Source organism: Chelonia mydas, chromosome 1, assembly GCF_015237465.2.
Source record: "Chelonia mydas isolate rCheMyd1 chromosome 1, rCheMyd1.pri.v2, whole genome shotgun sequence".
Taxonomy (NCBI): Eukaryota; Metazoa; Chordata; order Testudines; family Cheloniidae; genus Chelonia; species Chelonia mydas.
The window spans coordinates 330225418-330243659 of NC_057849.1; the positions used below are offsets into that span (position 1 = coordinate 330225418).

At 40.1% G+C, this 18242-nt stretch overlaps 1 protein-coding gene across 13 annotated transcripts in view; it reads right to left on the minus strand.

The window, feature by feature from the left end:
* The window catches only part of LOC102935534 (semaphorin-3D), a 188660-nt gene that overhangs the window by 141079 nt on the left and 29339 nt on the right, over positions 1 to 18242 (minus strand). For 2 of the 13 annotated variants that reach the window (XM_037889252.2, XM_037889250.2), the window contains exon 1: positions 6310 to 6522. The exons of 6 other annotated variants lie outside the window; for them this stretch is intronic. In XM_037889252.2, coding sequence (XP_037745180.1) covers positions 6310 to 6507 — 198 coding nt within the window. In that variant the 5' untranslated portion in view covers positions 6508 to 6522. Of the gene's footprint in view, positions 1 to 2126; positions 2149 to 2173; positions 2350 to 2787; positions 2954 to 6309; positions 6523 to 18242 lie in introns of those variants that run through there. 5 more of the 13 variants (XM_043552508.1, XM_037889260.2, XM_037889263.2 and 2 more) reach the window with 5 other exon arrangements.

Genomic DNA, 18242 nt, shown 5'->3' on the forward strand with positions numbered 1-18242 from the left:
AAAGCTTGCAACTTAATGGTAAAATCATTGTGAGATGTGTGTATGGGTACTAGTTAAGGATTAATGTAACTATACTGAAATGTATGCTCTTATGATCTTGTAGTGAAAGTGAATCACCAAGGAATATGTCTCAGTGATGGCCCAATCAAGTGGCAGAGAGTTGTCACTCTTCCCTGACTAATTATGTAATGTATTGCTCAATTGTCTACCATTGCAACAAACCAGAAAAGCCCATGGAAAACCCTCAAAGACAAAACTATGATCACTGAAGCCACTCGGAAGGGATAAAGATCATAAGGGGACGGCCCTGTCTGCAAATAAAGCCAAAAGTCTGATTCTGCACATCACGTGGTGGAGAAAGACACTCTGCATCCATTCACGGAGGAGCAGTAGGTGAAAGAATAGGCCCTGGCTCCTTCCAGCTAGCAAGCGCTGCAAAAGACTGAACTTTGGGGTGAGAATCTACTTTGTTGGATAGGAAAGGTGATTATTAGTGTAGGCCCTGGTTTGGTTTTGTATGTTACCATTTGTTTCCCTCACTTGTTTCTATTTGAATCGCTATTCTTTCTTCAATAAATTTCCTTTAAAAAAAATGATAATCAAATTCAAGTGCTGTGTGCGACAGGAGGAATGGGCTAAGGTAAAACTGGGGTATGCTGTTCCTTTGGGAACAGATGTGGGACTTCTGGTGATCACAGGCTGGAGAGCAGGACACTTCGAAGGGACTCGGGCGGGGGTGCAGCTATTGTCAACTAGCAGAGGCGGTATAGGCCAGAGAAGAGTGCTTGAATGGCCAACAGCCAGTCATGTTAGGGAGTAACACCCAGCTGGCATAGACTAGACTCCCTGGGTAGGTGGCAAAAAGGCGACTGGAGACCTGGGTGCCCTGAGAAGCGTAACAGAAATGAATCACCATCACTTCATCTGGCCCAGTTGTCCCCCCGCACCACCCACACACAATAGTATTTGAGCACCTTGCAGTCCTTTAATGTATTGAGCCTCACAATATCCCTCTACAGTAGGCAGTATTTTACAGTTGGAGCACAAAGACCCATAGAGATTGACTTGCCCAAGGTCATGCAGAAAGTCTGTGCAGTGCAGGTAATTGAACTTCCGGTCCCAAACAAACACCCTAACCCTTGGACATACTTCCTCTCAACAATGAGAACTGATAAGATGACTCATAACAGAATTGCCATATGTGAAAGCTCAAGGGCTGCCATATTGCTGATAAAGAAATCTGAGGCCAAAACTGACTGCCAAGATATTAAGGTACACAAAGATGAACACAGTAACAGATTTTTGTACCATCTCATTTCAACCAAGAGATTCTGGAAGTGAGTATAAATAATAATAGTGACACCCACAGTGTGAACAGTTTTCAGTAGGATCCAGGTTGATCCAGAGAGTCTAATGTGATCTTTAGGGATTATAGGAGGGTAGACGGCCTCTAGTAATGTTTAGCCACATATGAAAAAAAGAAGCTCTGGGGGTTACAGCACAGCCCTGGGAGTTGGCAGACCTAGGGCAAATCACTTAAATGAGCATATCTATATGTAGGTACCCAATATCTGCCTTGTTTTAGAAGTGCTTATATAAATATTTACATGTATGAAATTAAATATAAAAATCTACAATGTAAGGAATAGCCAAAGGATAAAAGAAAAACAGAAAAAAAACCAAGTTTAAAATAAAAACCTTATGTGCCTCCTAAAAAATTATATTAAAAATTACATTGTGAGTCATCCAACTGACTCACAAACTATAAATTGATCTGTGTCCCTTTAATTGACTTCTGTTACTGATTGCCCATCTCAAAACAATGTAAATTGTATATGTTTGGTCAAAATAATAGTTGTAGGTGATTTGCTTCTGCTGGTCAGTAGCCTATAAATGCTGCAGCATAATCCACGCCATTTCCTTAACACCGGATACAACTTTACAAGGTGCCTCTCAAAAGCAAATTTCCATCTGGATCAGTCATTGCTCTTTCAGAGTGACGCTAGAAGGAATCGTTAGGAAAAATTGCAAAAGTCAGCCCAACAACATTAATATAAAGTGAAAGGGAAAACACTGACAACCTACGTTCAAGTAGTTGGAACAGTAAGAAAATGTGGGCTTGTCACCTGGATTCTATGCCAGGGTGACCCCTCGGCCAGGCCCCAGCTCTCACCCGGGTCTATGCTTGGCAGTGTCTGGGTATCTCAGGGTGCACTCCAGTCTCGGTCCCTTTGGCCGAGCCCCTTCCCGAGGGTCAGTAAACAGAAACAAACTGGAATTCACACAAAGGAGCGGTTCCACAGCTGCATTAAAAATCCTCCTTCAGAGGGCACTGGTTAGGATGTGGCCCTGAAAAAGAATTCACAAGTAAACAAAGGCACAGTCCCTTCTTCAGGTGAGTCAGCATCAGGCCCTCCTTTCCTCCAGGGGGGGCCATCAGATAGCAGTCATCCAAGGAGATCCTGCCTTCAGCCAGCCCTCTCTCCCGGAGCTGAGGATTTAAGGTCTGCTCTCCTCCCTGGTCTGTCATCAACTGAACTGGGTTTCTCCCTTTCCCCCCCTCTAATTCCGAGGTTTCCCACTGGTGTGATGGCATGAGGCCACTTCAGCACACATTAGCTCATTAATCTCCTATTGCCCAGGGTGGGGTTTGAATACTCTCCTTAAAGGGCTTCTTTTAACATTAGTTTAAAGGATTGAGCATATTCCTATTGTTGTAGCTCACTGCCCTCATTATGGGGTGTGGGAGGAGGGGAGGGGAGGGGAGGGAAGTGTCTTTTCCCTTACCTTATTCCAGGCAGATGTTAGCCATGGGTGCAGTCTCAATTCCAAAATTACTAATATTTGTCAATAAGCACATAATTTATGTTCCTTTCCTGAAGGGGTGTTTTCTCCAACCCCACCCATGGCTTGTTCTGAGACACGCATCCATATCTCAATGACTGGAAGGCATCTATCCAATAATATAAAGTGATGATATGTAAAGTGAGAGTGTGTAACTCAAGCACCAATGACACCATTCTAAGATCTGAGGCTCTGGATATGGTGATGTATGGTTTAGGTCTGCAAATCACCATAGTTATCAGCATACTCTGCCACATGATCAATTATGCACCATCCACCACAGTTTGCTTGTTTTTACTGGCTCAACTCATATTGGCTTGGAATTCAGGGATGATGAAAGGGAGTTGAGATAGAGGGCACCACTGATTGTTGCCCTCTGCCAATTGCAAGTATCTTTGTTTGAGAGCCATTTATTATGATCATTGCCCAAGATAAAAATTGCCATGAGCCACATTTGGCATTTGATTTGATTCCCATTTCCCAGAGGATTCCACAAAGCAGCTTTTCAACTGCTTTTAAATCATTTTTCATACTAAAGATATTGCAAATGCAGTTACATAACCCTACACCACTTCAAATACTTCAGCTATGATCTTCATGTCTCAGATTTTTATACATATATGTTTTGCATTAAAGTAGACAGCAAATTAAGGACTTGCAGAGACTTCCCACAAGCAAAGTTAATACTTAACATAAGGGATCATCTTCATATTTTATTCAGTGTGCATATGCTTTTTAAATGCCAATTATGTAACTCTGATTTCTAAATATCCCTATTAAATTAGGCAGACATACTGGGATTTGGAACACCTTCCATTTGATAACAAGTACCGGTCAAAACTGGAACCATTTATCAAAAGCTTCTCAAACTTAGAAGTTTCTTACAAAATGGGATCTGAATCTGTGCCATCCACTGCATTTGCAAAACTGACCAGGCTTTGCAACAACCATTTCAGTTGTATTGTTTCCTGGTTGTCTAATGCTTTAATAGCAGAATTACTACAACCACCTGTGTGTTTGTTAAAAGTATCAACAAACATTGGCATAATGACAGTTTTAAGTCTTACTTAGGTAAACTAATATTTTAGCAAATATTCTCAAATCCCAGAGGAAAAATTTAAAATGTAAACACTTGGTTTTGGTCCTAAAGAAATTCCTCCAAAGGGCACATCATGCTACTTACAAACACAATTACAGAGGAGATACACAACATCAAACAATCCAAAGCAGCCGAAGCTTTTCCCGTTCCCCTGCCTCATGTATCAAGATGAGATTGGTACAATGATGTTTTGTAATAACTTGAGACTGAAATCTGGCTCATGTAACCCCTACACTAGGGGTTTGCAAAGGTATCACTCAGGTCATAATCTGAACACAGTGAGGTTGCAAAAAAATGTAAGTGAAAGAAGTGTAACTGGACCTGCAGAATTTTCATTGTGTGAAAAGAACCCATCTTCACTGCAAGAATCCAAGGTGCGCCTATGGGACTGGGTGTTAGAGCACGCACCTATTAGATTTCTAAACCAAATAAATTCAGTATGGAAATCAATGAGTTACAATGAAAATGGAAACTCAGAAGGCCATAGTCAGTCACTTTTCAGGGAATGCCCACACTTGTATTTCATTTTTTATATAGCACATTGTTATTGCTGCTGTAGACACTTAACGGCCCTATCAATGTGCTGCTGTCTGCCATCAACTCCTAATGAAATCTGTGAAAGCAGAAGGCAGTTGGTGGATTAAAATAGGTGCTCAGCACCTTGCTGAGTCAGTCTCACAATGAGGTATCCGAGCTCTGAGGCTCTACAACTACTGCACTTTAATACATTTTTATTCTAGTACATGTTTTTTAACATACACATAGAAAAGCTTGTATACTTCTCATATCCATTGATGAGAAAGGGAGTTTTGCCATTGACTCCGGTAGGAGCAGAATTGCAATCCTTTTACTGTAGCTTTCAAGTGTGGAAATAATAAATTGTGCTGCTAATTACGTGGTATTGTATGAGATGAGTGTATCCTTGAATCTCAGAGCAATCTCCTTTTCTGTCTGTCTCATTCCCTTCCCCATAACAATGTGGCTGACATTAGATATGGTGTTTTACAACTGTTAAAGAGGTCACGTATGTATTTTGATCCACAATAGTCTACTTGGGCTAGATTGAGCTATGGTGATTTACAACAGCTGAGTTCCAGCTAATTATGTTCATACAACTTACTATAAGCTATTAGAACATGGACACAGACAGTGCTTTCAAGTAACAATCACCAATCAATGGTCACCTGTATTTTCATTGGCAGAATACCAGATTTCTCGAGACATTTTTGATGTCAAAGCAGAGCTGAAATATCAAAATTCCTTCAAATACTTCTGCACCACTGTTATCTGCAGCTGCTTTTAAAACCTGCTGCCCTTGGTATCACTTACATTCCCACAGGAAGATAAACCTCTGTGAGGCAAGAAAAAAAAAAGACAGTCCAATGGGAAACAGACAAATTAATTCTTTGATGCTAAGTGATAATTTGCAAGTGTTATACCTACTGAATTATGTGTTTTGTACTCTTTGTGAATGTTATTGCCTCTTAGATTGTTAATTCGAAAACAGACCAAAATAAAACCAACTGAGAGAGCTGATGAATTCAGGATCAAGTACTGTATTGCCATGCTAGTTCTGGCCACTGAATAGCTTGAATACAGGCAATTTACTTCTAGGCACTGGAATATTAAGAAAAACATCAAGAAGAGATTATTGAAACTGGCTGTTCTCTTTGGGATCGAAGAAAATATGAAATTGTCTGCTGTAGACAAGATAATATATGTGGTGGTGTAATGGGGGACACACCTCTTGGGCACCTCCTGCTGCTGCAAGCAATACTGTAAGCCTTTCCCTGCTCCTAGCACCCCCTGTAGGTTATCAACAGACATGTAGCCCTGCTTTTGTAAGTGCAGGTACTCTGCCCCTATCGCCCACCCCAGTGTGACCCCAACCCACAAGCAGGATCCCCCCAGCATGTTTCTGTATAAAATGGCAACCTCCATGCAACATGATCTCATACATGCAGTGTGTGTGTGAGGTCAAAAGCACAGGAACCCTGTTCCTGCAGTCCTGCCCCACTATCCAACTAAGTATCAGCCTTGCTTGGCAGGTCTTCTTCAGATCAGTCCTTCAGCTGCTTCACACAGGGTAGCAGAGAGTTCAAAAACACTATCTGCCCTCACCAAGGTCTTCAGCCCCAGCTCTGAGCCCTTTAAATTCAGCCATTTGCTTGAGCTTCCAAACAAACCTTGCCTTCTTCTCAGGGTTTACACCACTTCTCTAGTGGCTGGTGAGAGAACACAGGCTCACCCACTGCATGTTCCAACCCAGGGACTTACGAACACCAAACACATACAGCTCCCTTCAATTCATTGCTGCTACTTCCCCAGGCCTATTCCCACCTGGCCCCTTTATCTTCACCCCTTACCTCAGGGTTAAATTTCTCCAGTCCTATCTCTTCCACTTTAAGGAAATGCATCAGAACCAAACTCTGGTTATCCCTCAAGCATGTTTGCACAGACAGGATCCCCTTCCATGACACTCTGCTCTCAGCCAGGAACTGAGCTGCTAAGGCCCTGTAGCTCCTTTTATCAGAGCCTGCTGGACTCTGATTGGCTGTTTCCATGCAGTCTCTCTAGGCAGGCCTGGAGGACCCACCTTCGCTGCTCATTTCCTGGGGTGGGGTGTGGTAGGATCACAGTGCTCCAGCAGGGGTCATGAAGGTCTTCTAGGCCCCTTAACAGGTGTTCTTGCACTTTAATTGTTAAATGTTCATACTAAGAAATTTTATTTTAAAAGGTTTAATTTTAAAATCCACTAGCATTATAACAAATGAACAATCAAAAAGTATTGATATTACATTTCAGAACTACAACTATTTCAACAAAGCACCTTCTTATTTGTAAAAAGAAAAGGAGTACTTGTGGCACCTTAGAGACTAACAAATTTATTTGACCATAAGCTGTAGCTCACGAAAGCTTATGCTCAAATAATTTTGTTAGTCTCTAAGGTGCCACAAGTACTCCTTTTCTTTTTGCGAATACAGACTAACACGGCTGCTACTCTGAAACCTTCTTATTTGTACGGCTAAAAAAAAATTCAAAATGAGATGGCTCAGAACTATAATGCTGTATTGTTTTGGAAACCTAGTGGTCCTATTTGTTTAATTTAATCTCTTAAACTTCATGATTATCATGATAATAATAATGATCTATAGAATGTCTATTACTATTGGAACTTAAATGGATAGTGACAAAACTGAAAACATCACTTGCAAAGCTACCCGTAACGACAGCACTAAAGAAGCATCGTTCTTCCTTACAGAAATATTAATCACAATTATCTTGTTTGGAATAAAAAATAAATGTAAAAAATTATATTGCAACAACAACAACAACAAAAATAGAGCACATAAATATGTGTTTTGAATCGCACCCTGTCATTAGTCTTGGGCGCTGCCATATCTCCAAAGGATGTCTTGATTGAGAAATCCATGACACTGGTCATGGAGAGTTCAACCCAAGGGATGACAGCAATCTTAACTGTTGCAGTGGGAAATACAGTGAGAGGTCTCAGAAACCCTGACCATTCAACACTTTCATTTAATCACAGACCCTTAAACGGCACAAGGAAGCAAACAGGAAGCCAATGTCTGACATGAGCATAATGAGAAAGGCTGTCATAAATATAAAGGGAAGGGTAAACACCTTTAAAATCCCTCCTGGCCAGAGGAAAAACCCTTTCATCCGTAAAGGGTTAAGAAGCTAGGATAACCTCGCTGGCACCTGACCAAAATGACCAATGAGGAGAGAAGATACTTTCAAAACCTGGGGGGAGGGAGAAACAAAGACTCTCTCTCTGTCTGTGTGATGCTTTTGCCAGGGACAGAACAGAAATGGAGTCTTAGAACTTAGTAAGTAATCTAGCTAGATATGTGTCAGATTCTGATTCCTTTAAACGGCTGAGAAAATAAGCTGTGCTGAATGGAATGGATATTCCTGTTTTTGTGTCTTTTTGTAACTTAAGATTTTGCCTAGAAGGATTCTCTATGTTTTTAATCTAATTACCCTGTAAGGTATTTACCATCCTGATTTTACAGAGGTGATTCTTTTTACTTTTTCTTCTATTAAAATTCTTCCTTTAAGAAACTGAATGCTTTTTCATTGTTGTTAAGGTCCAAAGGTTTGGGTCTGTGGTCACCTATGCAAATTGGTGAGGATTTTTATCAAACCTTTCCCAGGAAAGGGGGTGTAATGTTTGGGACGATTTTGGGGGGAAAGACGTTTCCAAACGGACTCTTTCCTAGTAATATACCAGTTAGACGTTTGGTGGTGGCAGCGAAAGTCCAAGGGCAAAAGTTAAATAGTTTGTACCTTGGGGAAATTTTAACCTAAGCTGGTAAAAGTAAGCTTAGGAGGTTTTCATGCAGATCCCCACATCTGTACCCTAGAGTTCAGAGTGGGGAAGGAACCTTGACAAAAGCTAAGGCATAAAATAGTTACACCTAGCAAGGGACATAAGAAGCAATAAGAAGACATTCTATAAATACATTAGGAGCAAGAAAAAGATGAAGAAAAGTGTGTGTCCTCTTCTTAGCAGGAAGGGAGAACTAATTATGGACAACATCAAGAAAGCTGAGGTGTTTCATACCTATTTTGCCTCAGCCTTAACTAAAAACATAAATTGTACCAGTCAAATTAGGGAAAGAACAGATTAAAGAATATTTAGATAACTTAGATGTATTCAGGTCAGAAGGGCCTGATGAGGAAAAGCAGCATAAGCTCTGGCAAGCCAAGTGTAAAAGAATAATTAGGCAGGCCAAAAAAGAATTTGAAGAACAATTAGCAAAAGACAAAAAAATAACAATATTCTTAAGTACAATAGAAGCAGAAACCCTGTCAAACAATCAGTGGGATCAATGGACAATCAAGGTACTCAAGGAGCATTCAAGGAAGACAGGGTCGTTGTTGAGAAGCTAAACAAATTATGTGCATCAGTTCTCACTGTAGAGGATGTGAGGGAGATTCCCATACCTGAGCCATTCTTTTCAGGTGGCAAATCTGAGGAACTGTCCCAGATTGAGGTGTTGACAGAGGAGGTTTTGGAACTCTTGATAAATTAAACAGTAAGAAGTCACCAGGAGCAGATGCTATTCACCCAAGATTTCTGAAGGAACTCAAATATGAAATTGCAGAACTACTAACTGTGGCATGTAACCTATCACTTAAATTAGACTCTGTATCAGATGACTGGCTAATAGTTAATATAATGCCAATTTTCAAAAAAGGCTCCAGAGGTGATCCTGGCAATTACAGGTCTGAAAGCCTAACTTCAGTACCAGGGCAATTGGTTGAAACTATATTAAAGAACAGAATTACCAGACACATAAATGAAAACAATGTGTTGGGGCAGAGTCAGCATGGCTTTTGTAAAGGAAAAGCATGTCTCACCAATCTATTAGAATTCTTTGTGGGAGTCAAACATATGGAAAAGGTGATGCAGTGGACAGAGTGTACTTAGTTTTTCAGAAAGCCTTTGACAAGGTCCCTCACCAAAATCTCTTAAGCAAAATAAGCAGTCACAGGATAAGAGGGAAGGTCGTTTCTTGGATCAGTAACTGGTTAAAAAATAGGAAGCAAAGGGTAGGAATAAATGGTCAGTTTTCACAGTGGAGAGAGGTAAAGAGCAGGGTCCCCCAAGGGTCTGCACTGGGATCAGATCTGTTCCATATATTCATAAATGATCTGGAAAAAGGGGTAAACAGTGAGGTGGCAAAGCTTGCAGACAACGTTAAATTACTCATGATAGTTAAGTCCAAAGCGGACTGCAGAGAGTTACAAAGGGATCTCACAAAACAGAGCGACTGCGTAACAAAATGGCAGATGAAATGCAAAGTAGAGCACATTGGAAAACACAATCCCAACTATACAAACAAAGTGAGCTGTTGCCACTCAAGAAAGTTCTTGGCATTATTGTGGATAGTTTCTTGAAAACATCTGCTCAATGTCCATCAGCAATCAAAAAAGCTAACAGAATTTTTGGAACAGTTAAAAAAGGGATACATACTATATACATCCATGGTACACCCAAACCTTGAATACTGCACACAGTTTTGGTCATCCCATCTCAAAAAAAGATATATTAGAATTGGAAAAAGTACAGAGAGGAGCAACAAAAATGATTAGGGGATGGAACAGCTTCCATATGAGAAGAGATTAAACAGACTGGGAGTGCTGAGCTTCAGAAAGAGGGATATGACAGAAGTGTATAAAATCAAGAACCAAGGTCACCCAATGTAATGAATAGGTGGCAAGTTTAAAACAAACATAAGAAAGTAGCTCTTCACACAATGCATAATCAACCTGTGGGACTTATTGCCATGGGAAAACCAAAGTATAACTGGGTTTAAAAAAGAATTAGCTAAGTTCAATGAGGATAGGTCCATCAATGGCTATTTGCCAAGACAGTCAGAAACACAACCCCATGCTCTGGATGTCTTTAGGTCTCTGATTTTCAGAAGCTCAGACTGGACAACAGGGGATGGATCACTTAATAATTGCCCTGTTCTGTTCATTCCCTCTGAAACACCTGGCAATGGACACTATCAGGAGACAAGATATTGGGCTAGTTGGATCAATGGTCTGACCCAGTATGGCCATTCTTATGTTCTTATGAAATTCACCATAGCATGCTTAAGGAAATAGTTGAAGCAAACTCAGAACCATTAGCAATTATCTTTTGAGAACTCATGGAGGAATGGTGAGGTTCTAGAAGACTGGAGAAGGGCACACATAGTACCCATTTTTACAAAGCAAAACAAAGAGGATGCAAGGAATTATAGACCAATCAGCCTAATTTCGATACCTGGAAAGATACTGGAACAAATTATTAAACAATCAGTTGGTAAGAATCTGAAGGATAATAGATTTATAGGGAATAGCTGGCATGGATTTGTCAAGAACAAATCATGCCAAACCAATCTAATTTCCTTCTTTGACAGGATTAGTGGCCTAGAAGATAATGGAGAACCTGTATATCTGATATATCTTGGCTTTTAAAAGACTTTTGACACAGTCCCATATGACATTCTCATAAGCAAACTAGAAAATATGGTTTAGAAGAAATTACTATAAGATGGGTGCACAACTGGTTGAAAATCTGTACTCAAAAATAGTTATCAATGGTTCACTGTCATACTGTGAGGGTGTACCTACTGAAGTCCTGAAGGTGTCAGTCCTGGGTCCAGTATTATTTAATATTTTAATTAAAAACTTGGATAATAAAGTGAAGAGAATGCTTATAAAATTTGTGGATGACACCACGCTCAGAGGGGTTTTTAGCCCTTGGAGGACAGAATTAGAATTCAAAACAACCTTGATAAATAGGAGAACTGGTCTGAAATCAACAAGATGAAATTAAATAAAGACAAGTACAAAGCACTATGCTTAGGAAGGAAAATTCAAATGCACAACTATAAAATGGGCAGTAGCACTGTTGTTAACAATCTGGAACTACCGTGAATCACAAACTGAATATGAGCCAACAATGTGATGTAGTTGCAAAAAGTCCAATATCATTCTGTGTATTAACAGGAATGTCATATGTAAGACACAGGGTTATTGTCCTGCTCTACACAGCACTGGTCAGGCCTCAGCTGGAGTACTGTGTTCAGTTCTGTGCTCTAAGAAAGATGTGAACAAACTGGAGAGAGTCCAGAGGAGAGCAACAAAAATTATAAAAGGTTTAGAAAACGTAAGGTATGAAGAAATGTTAAAAAAGCTGGCCATGTTTAGTTCTGAGGAAAAAAGACTGAGGGACGACATGATAACAGTCTTCATATATGTGAAGGGTTATTGTAAAAACGATGGTGATAAATTGTTCTCTATGTCCGCTAAAGATAGGACAAGAAATAATTGTCTTAATTTGCAGCTAGGAAGATTTATGTTAGATATTATGAAAACTTTCATATTATAAGGATAGTTAAGCACTGGAATAGAGTTCCAAGGGAGGTTGTGGAATTCTTGTCATTTTTAAGAACAGGTTGGACAAACACCTATCAGGGATGGTCTAGGTATACTTGCTCTTGCCTCAGCCTAGGGGGGCTGGACTTGAAGACCTCTCAATGTCCCTTCCAGCCCTAAATTTCTACTATTCTATAAGTGTATGGACTCACAGCAGCATGCCTTGTTCAGCAGGTTGATGACTATGGTCTGCACTAGCTAAAGCTTACACTTAGACTTCAAGGATACCTGTGAGTAAAGCACATTTGAGTACTGGAGGCTGGTGACAAAGGCCTGATTGGTGTGAGGTTCACATTAGGGAGAAAGGACCACAGCCTCCTGGTGAAAGGCCCTGAAGACCATGGCTGCTGTAGACCTCACCATTACAAATAGTCAATTTCCCATCTTAAGTATGTGAAAAAGCAGATATTTCAGATATCATTGCAAGGAGATGCTGGCACATTCTGGCTTTTTTATTGACACCCTCATTACTGCAAAATTGAAGAACAGCAATGGATCACAGTGGATTAGAAGACTGAGAATTATTTTGCAGGGCATATATCCTCAGTATACAGTGTAGGTATCTCCTCCACCCATGCCTCTAAGTGCTTCCCGTACCTAATAACCATCATTTCCTTCTTAGTCAAATTTTGTCACTAACAGTTCAAACCAGACTGAGAAGGACCAAGGAAATCTATGGAATCTCAGTGTAGGTGGCACTGCTGCAATTCTACCTTCTCAATAACTTTTCTTCAAAAAGGGAGATTCAAGGCCATAGAGCAAATGATGAGATATTGCCATCCAAATAGTTTGAGTTTAAGTAGAGCTTGCTTACGTGTTGCTGGCAGCTTGCCCTATTCAAGTGAAGGGGCAACTCAGTCACAATGAGCCCAAAATATCTATGCTTACTTTAACCAACCATGAAGGACACAGGTGGTTGGTTACAACTCCCTAAGAACATCCAAAACCACTGGAACTGAAAGTAGACGAAAACCAACCAGAAGAGATGACACATTCCTTCCCTTCCACTTGAACACACTTCCTACAGAAGTCATCAGACTGGCCCAGATCTCACTGAATGTATCTGCTAGTTAAGTTGACAGTGCCTCATGAAGAGAAACATTCCACTCAGTTAACCAAGCTAAGAGAGTCTTGATTTATCAGTCTGCTGACAACTCAGAACAGTACAGCTGGTTTGGATTTCGTAAGATGTCAGGGGGCTTTGTGGAGCAACTCAGTGAAAAAAAGCTTAAGAACATGGCAGAAATGGGGATGATTACTTCAAAGATGGTTTAGATTAGTTAGAGATGGAAGAGGTGTCTAAACACAAATCCATCACACTGTGTGCACTTACTACAGAATACTGTCCTCAAAAACAAAAGGCATGTTAAATTGATACATAAGCTACAACAGAGCCAATTTGGAGGTACAAACTCTGGCAACCATGTAACATGTTTTCAGGAGGGCTTCAGGGGATGGCAGCCACACATTTATCTGTTGTGTCAAATATAGTAACCTCAGGACAACAACTCAGCATAACACTAACAATAAGGCAATAAATAAAATAGTAATACCTTGGAAATTATTAATACAAATTACAGTTGCATCTGCACTGTTTCCAAAAACTGGCAGAATTCCTTCAAATAAACATGTAACTTTTTATTTTTTTTAAAGATTCTATGATGGCAGTAATTTGAGGAAATCTGCTAATTGATTGCATTCATCTGAGGTGAAACAGCAGAAAACACATCTATCACATTGCCTTTTCTCACTTGGAAAGCCAGAACAGGGAATCTCCAAAGAGTAAAACAGTATAATGAAAACGATCATTGCAAAACAAGACAGTCATAGTCTGGGGTATTTACATGTGGTATGTATGCAACATATGAAGCCAATAAAATCATAATGTATGTTTTTGTTATATAGGGTAAATTCTTTCCTGGTGTAAATGAGCACAACTCAGCTGAAGGCAGTGGAACTGTGATCAGTTACACAGACAGAGAATTTTGTCCTAAATAATATGTATAATATAATCATAGGCCCCAATCCTGCAAACGCACATACAGGAGTAACTTTACTCACGAGTAGTCCCTATGATCTCAGTTGTGTGTGTTTGCAAGGCTGAACCTTTAGTATGTACTGTACAACACCATGACATACAAAGCATTATGTAAGTGCTAGAGTACATAATGGTATTATAATCTCTTCTGCAGTGGAGATTTCAATTAACTCAATTCCCCTTACAAGAGAGGACATATACCCAATTTATGTAGCAGTGATCTTGGCAGGTTAAAAGAAAACATCCTTTTATCCAATAACTGAAATTTAAAATAAGTACCTTCATGCTTTCTCCCATGCAGTCCTTCATGCTTCGGAGGAGCGCCCCTTAAATATTCACAAAACTAACACAATATCCTCTTTCAAATCCCTCCTTAAAACTGTCCTTTGCCTTTATGCCTACAAAAAACTTGGCAGGTAGGGGAGCTGGTATGCTGAGACCCTTGCCTATCATTCTGGCCAATATTGTCTCACTGTTTCCTTGTGTTCCCCTGTCAGCCTTTCTGTATCCATCTGTTGTCTCTTGTCTTCGGCTATAAGTCCTTGTGGCAGGAACTATCTTTTTGTTCTGGGGTACTGGGCCATGATGGGCACAATGATAATACAAGCAATAATAATAGGGTTAAAAGTAACTATATAAAACGTTCTCCTGAAAACGCCATTCTGTCTCAGATGGTGCATTAATTAGCCTATTCACCATTTGAATAAACACCAAAGCTGTTGCACAAAACAAATACCTGACAGGAAAATGTGCTTGTTTAATAAAAAAAAAAAAAAAAAAAAGGCTGAAAGAAGTATCAGCCACCACATGCTAGAGTGAGACTGCTTAACAACACTGTACCATGGAGACCAATCATGCATCAGTGAAGTCAATGACAGGTTTGCCGCTGACAATGTCAGCAGGGCGCAGCCCCATCTGTATGAATACAAGTAAGAGGCCTGTGTAATACAATACTTCTATGTTGATCTGTGAGCCACTAAGCCCATGCATAATATTGTGTCTTACCCACAGCATGGGTGAGACGTGGAATGTGTTTTAAACTGCTGCATACCTAGGGCCTGATTTTGCTCCCATTGAAGTCAATCAGGCCGCTTCAGAGGCACGTTAGTTGTTCATAATACAGAGGTTCTTAACTCATTTCTCATGGGGTGCAGTGGGGCTTGCCGACCTAAAATGTGCTCCAATGGCTCTGACCTGGAATTAAACCGATACGCCAATACTGTAAAACTGAGTGTTACATCCTTTTTCAGGATGACCCCATACTTAGTTATAATTCACAAACCATCAGAATGGCATTACATGTGAATGGTGATAATACACTGCTGAATTCCCCACAACCATCTTATAGCATGCACTTTCTGGGTATGCTACCATGGGAGTTCAATTACTTTGTCTGAAACAAGCTGATCTATGCTTTAGAAATGCGTACAGTCCGATAGATTAGTCACTCTTTCCACCCCACTGTAATACATTCCTATCTATATTAATTCTGATTTTCTCCCTTCATTCTTTCTCCAGTGGATAGTTTCTCTGTATCATAGTGATTTTTCCCCACCTTTCTACCCAAAATAACAGAGATTTATGACTGTCTTCAACATGGACCAATATCAGTGTATTGCAAGACTGTTACCACTATGGGTTCAGAAAGTCTTTTTTGTTGTTGTTGTTGTTCTAACTCAGGGGTTCTCAAATGTCATCGCACAACAAAAATTCTTCTAACAACAAAAATAACTACACAACCCCAGGACGGGGGACTGAGGCCTGAGCCCGCCCAAGCCCTGTCACCTAGGGCGGAGGGGCCAAAACCAAAGCTTGAGCCCTGCCACCCCGGGGGGGAGGGGAAGGGCCAAAAACCAAGAGCTTCAGCCCCAGGTAGGTGGCCTGTAACCTGAGCCTCCCCACCCAGGTCTGAAGCCCTTGGGTTTCAGCTTCTACCCCAGATAGTGGGATTGTCACCCATTTGGGGGTCCATGCCCACAGTTTGAGAACCCCTGTTGTAACTGAATAAACTATGTGGACCAGAACCTCAACTGGTATAAATCATGTTAGATCCATTGATTTCAATGGAGTTACACCAACTGAAGCCAGGAGAGGGTCTGGTCCTAGAGAATTAGTGTATTTAAGAACACAAATATCACAAATGCAGAATTACTTTCCTTGCCTGTAATTCTGAGTTATCTTAATATGGCTGGCTACCTCATTTTGGACAGAAATAATAATTCATGGCCATGTTGGTCCAATCCAGTTGAATGGAAGCAGAATTCCTTTTTACAGTAATAAATGAATCTGAAGGCTTCTATTTGCTAACGTGTTACCTGATCTGACTACACTCTCCCCAGGCAAACACTTCCAAGGACAGCCAGATACAAAAACAGATCAAATTGCCACAATCTGGACCTGAAGAAACAAAAATATAACCATTGCGTATGTAACTCCCCTCCTCAGAGGTCACCTGCTGACCAATTATTTGAGCATGGTCAAATATTGTCAAATATTCCACTACGAATGCCCTGATGTAGGCTGTGGTGTACCATTTTGATTCTACCTGTTACCAAGTCTATTTAAATGTCTTGATCACTCACTTTAATATATGCTAATACCACCTGTTGGGGAAAAGAAGAACTATCTGAAAACTGAGCTTCTTGATTGGCTGGAATATTCTAGAACAATGTATGTATGTGGTATATATGTATTTGTTTTCCAGACCATTAGTGTGCATGGCAGTTTACGAGGCACATTAACAAGTTAAAAGGCTTGGTCCTTGCCCTGAAGAGCTTACAAGGCAAACGTACAGAAATTAATTCAGAAGGGAGTGGGGGCAGGAAAGGGGGACTTGTAGTCATTAAACATCCTCCCACAACACAAAGAGAAAAGATGCACAACCATTGAACAGATTGAAGAGTTAGCCTGCTGCCTACGTAACATAAGTGCATGTAAAAATGTTACTGTTTTTCTTTTCTTTTGTAACTGTTCAGTGTTAAATGACATTCATATTTGAATGCCAACCTACTATTGCTAATTAAAATAACTCAGTTAAGTAACTTGTCTTTTTTGTAATTAGGCATAAGTATCTAAGGCTAAGCCTATTGGAAACGAGTCAAATGCCCAACTGTACCTAATTCTTCCTCTTAGCTAAGCACATTCTCTTTTTGTGTGCTAGGTGTTACAGAAGGATCTAAATAGAACCATGTCTTCTCAAATGTTACAACACAACTGCCTACTGTGATGTTTCTTGCCTCTTCTTCTGAAGCCACTGCCAGTGACAGGACATAGGATTAGATGGCTAGAACTGTGCAGACCAGATCCAGGAGGATCATCTGTAAATACTGTACAGGGATTTTTATTCTAGAGAGAAGAGTGGGCTGAAATCAAGAAGTCAGAGCTGGCAAGCAGCATACATCCCTGAAGGCTTTCTTCAAGGGGACTAGGCTCAATAGCTAGGACTAGAAATGTAAGGGAGACTCTCCACTTTTCTCTTTCTTTCTTTCTTTCTTTCTTTCTGTCTTTCTGTCTTTCTGTCTTTCTTTCTAAAAAATAAGTTTCTAACCATTTCCTTTGCAAAGATACCCTTGAAAAGGTAACCAAAGCAAAACCCCACTTTAGAGCTGAAAGCCTATTACTAATTTTTCCTAAGGTCACAGTTATTCAAAGTCCCCTCACAGCCCTTTGGGTTCCAGATAAAAACAAACCTTAGCCACTGGTTTTTGAGAAGACCCCGGATCAGTTCACGGCTATAGGGTGCAGTTATATTTTTCCTGATATCCAGCCGAATGTTCCATACTTTACTCTCATTATTCAGAGTATTCCCTCCCTATGGAGCTCTGCATGTAGCTTCCACTAGCTAAGCCCACAGAAAGGAAACAAATCAGAATAGACATTGCGAGAGAGTCTCCATGAGCACACTGAATAATGTTCCCAAATTGTTAAACGCTAGTGAAACACTGAACTTGATATCACTGTTATTGTTTTATCATTCTTTTCAAATCAGAACTTCATGCTTTCATCCTCCATGAACTAGTTCTCTAAACTTAAGATATACACAATGATCTAACAGAAAGGCATTAGAAAAATGTTAAAGTAAACAAAATAAATAAAATAATCATAATAATGAATTGGGCTTACATCTGTTTGTGATTATTATTTATGAATGCCTTTTGGGGAAAACTATATAGAATCCTTATAACACACATCAATTTAACTGCTTTAACTTTGGCCCAAAATTCACGGTACTGTTAAGTTTATCCAACAAGGATCCTCTTATTTGAGGCTCAGTGTCAAGTAAGACTAAGCTTTCAAAAGAGG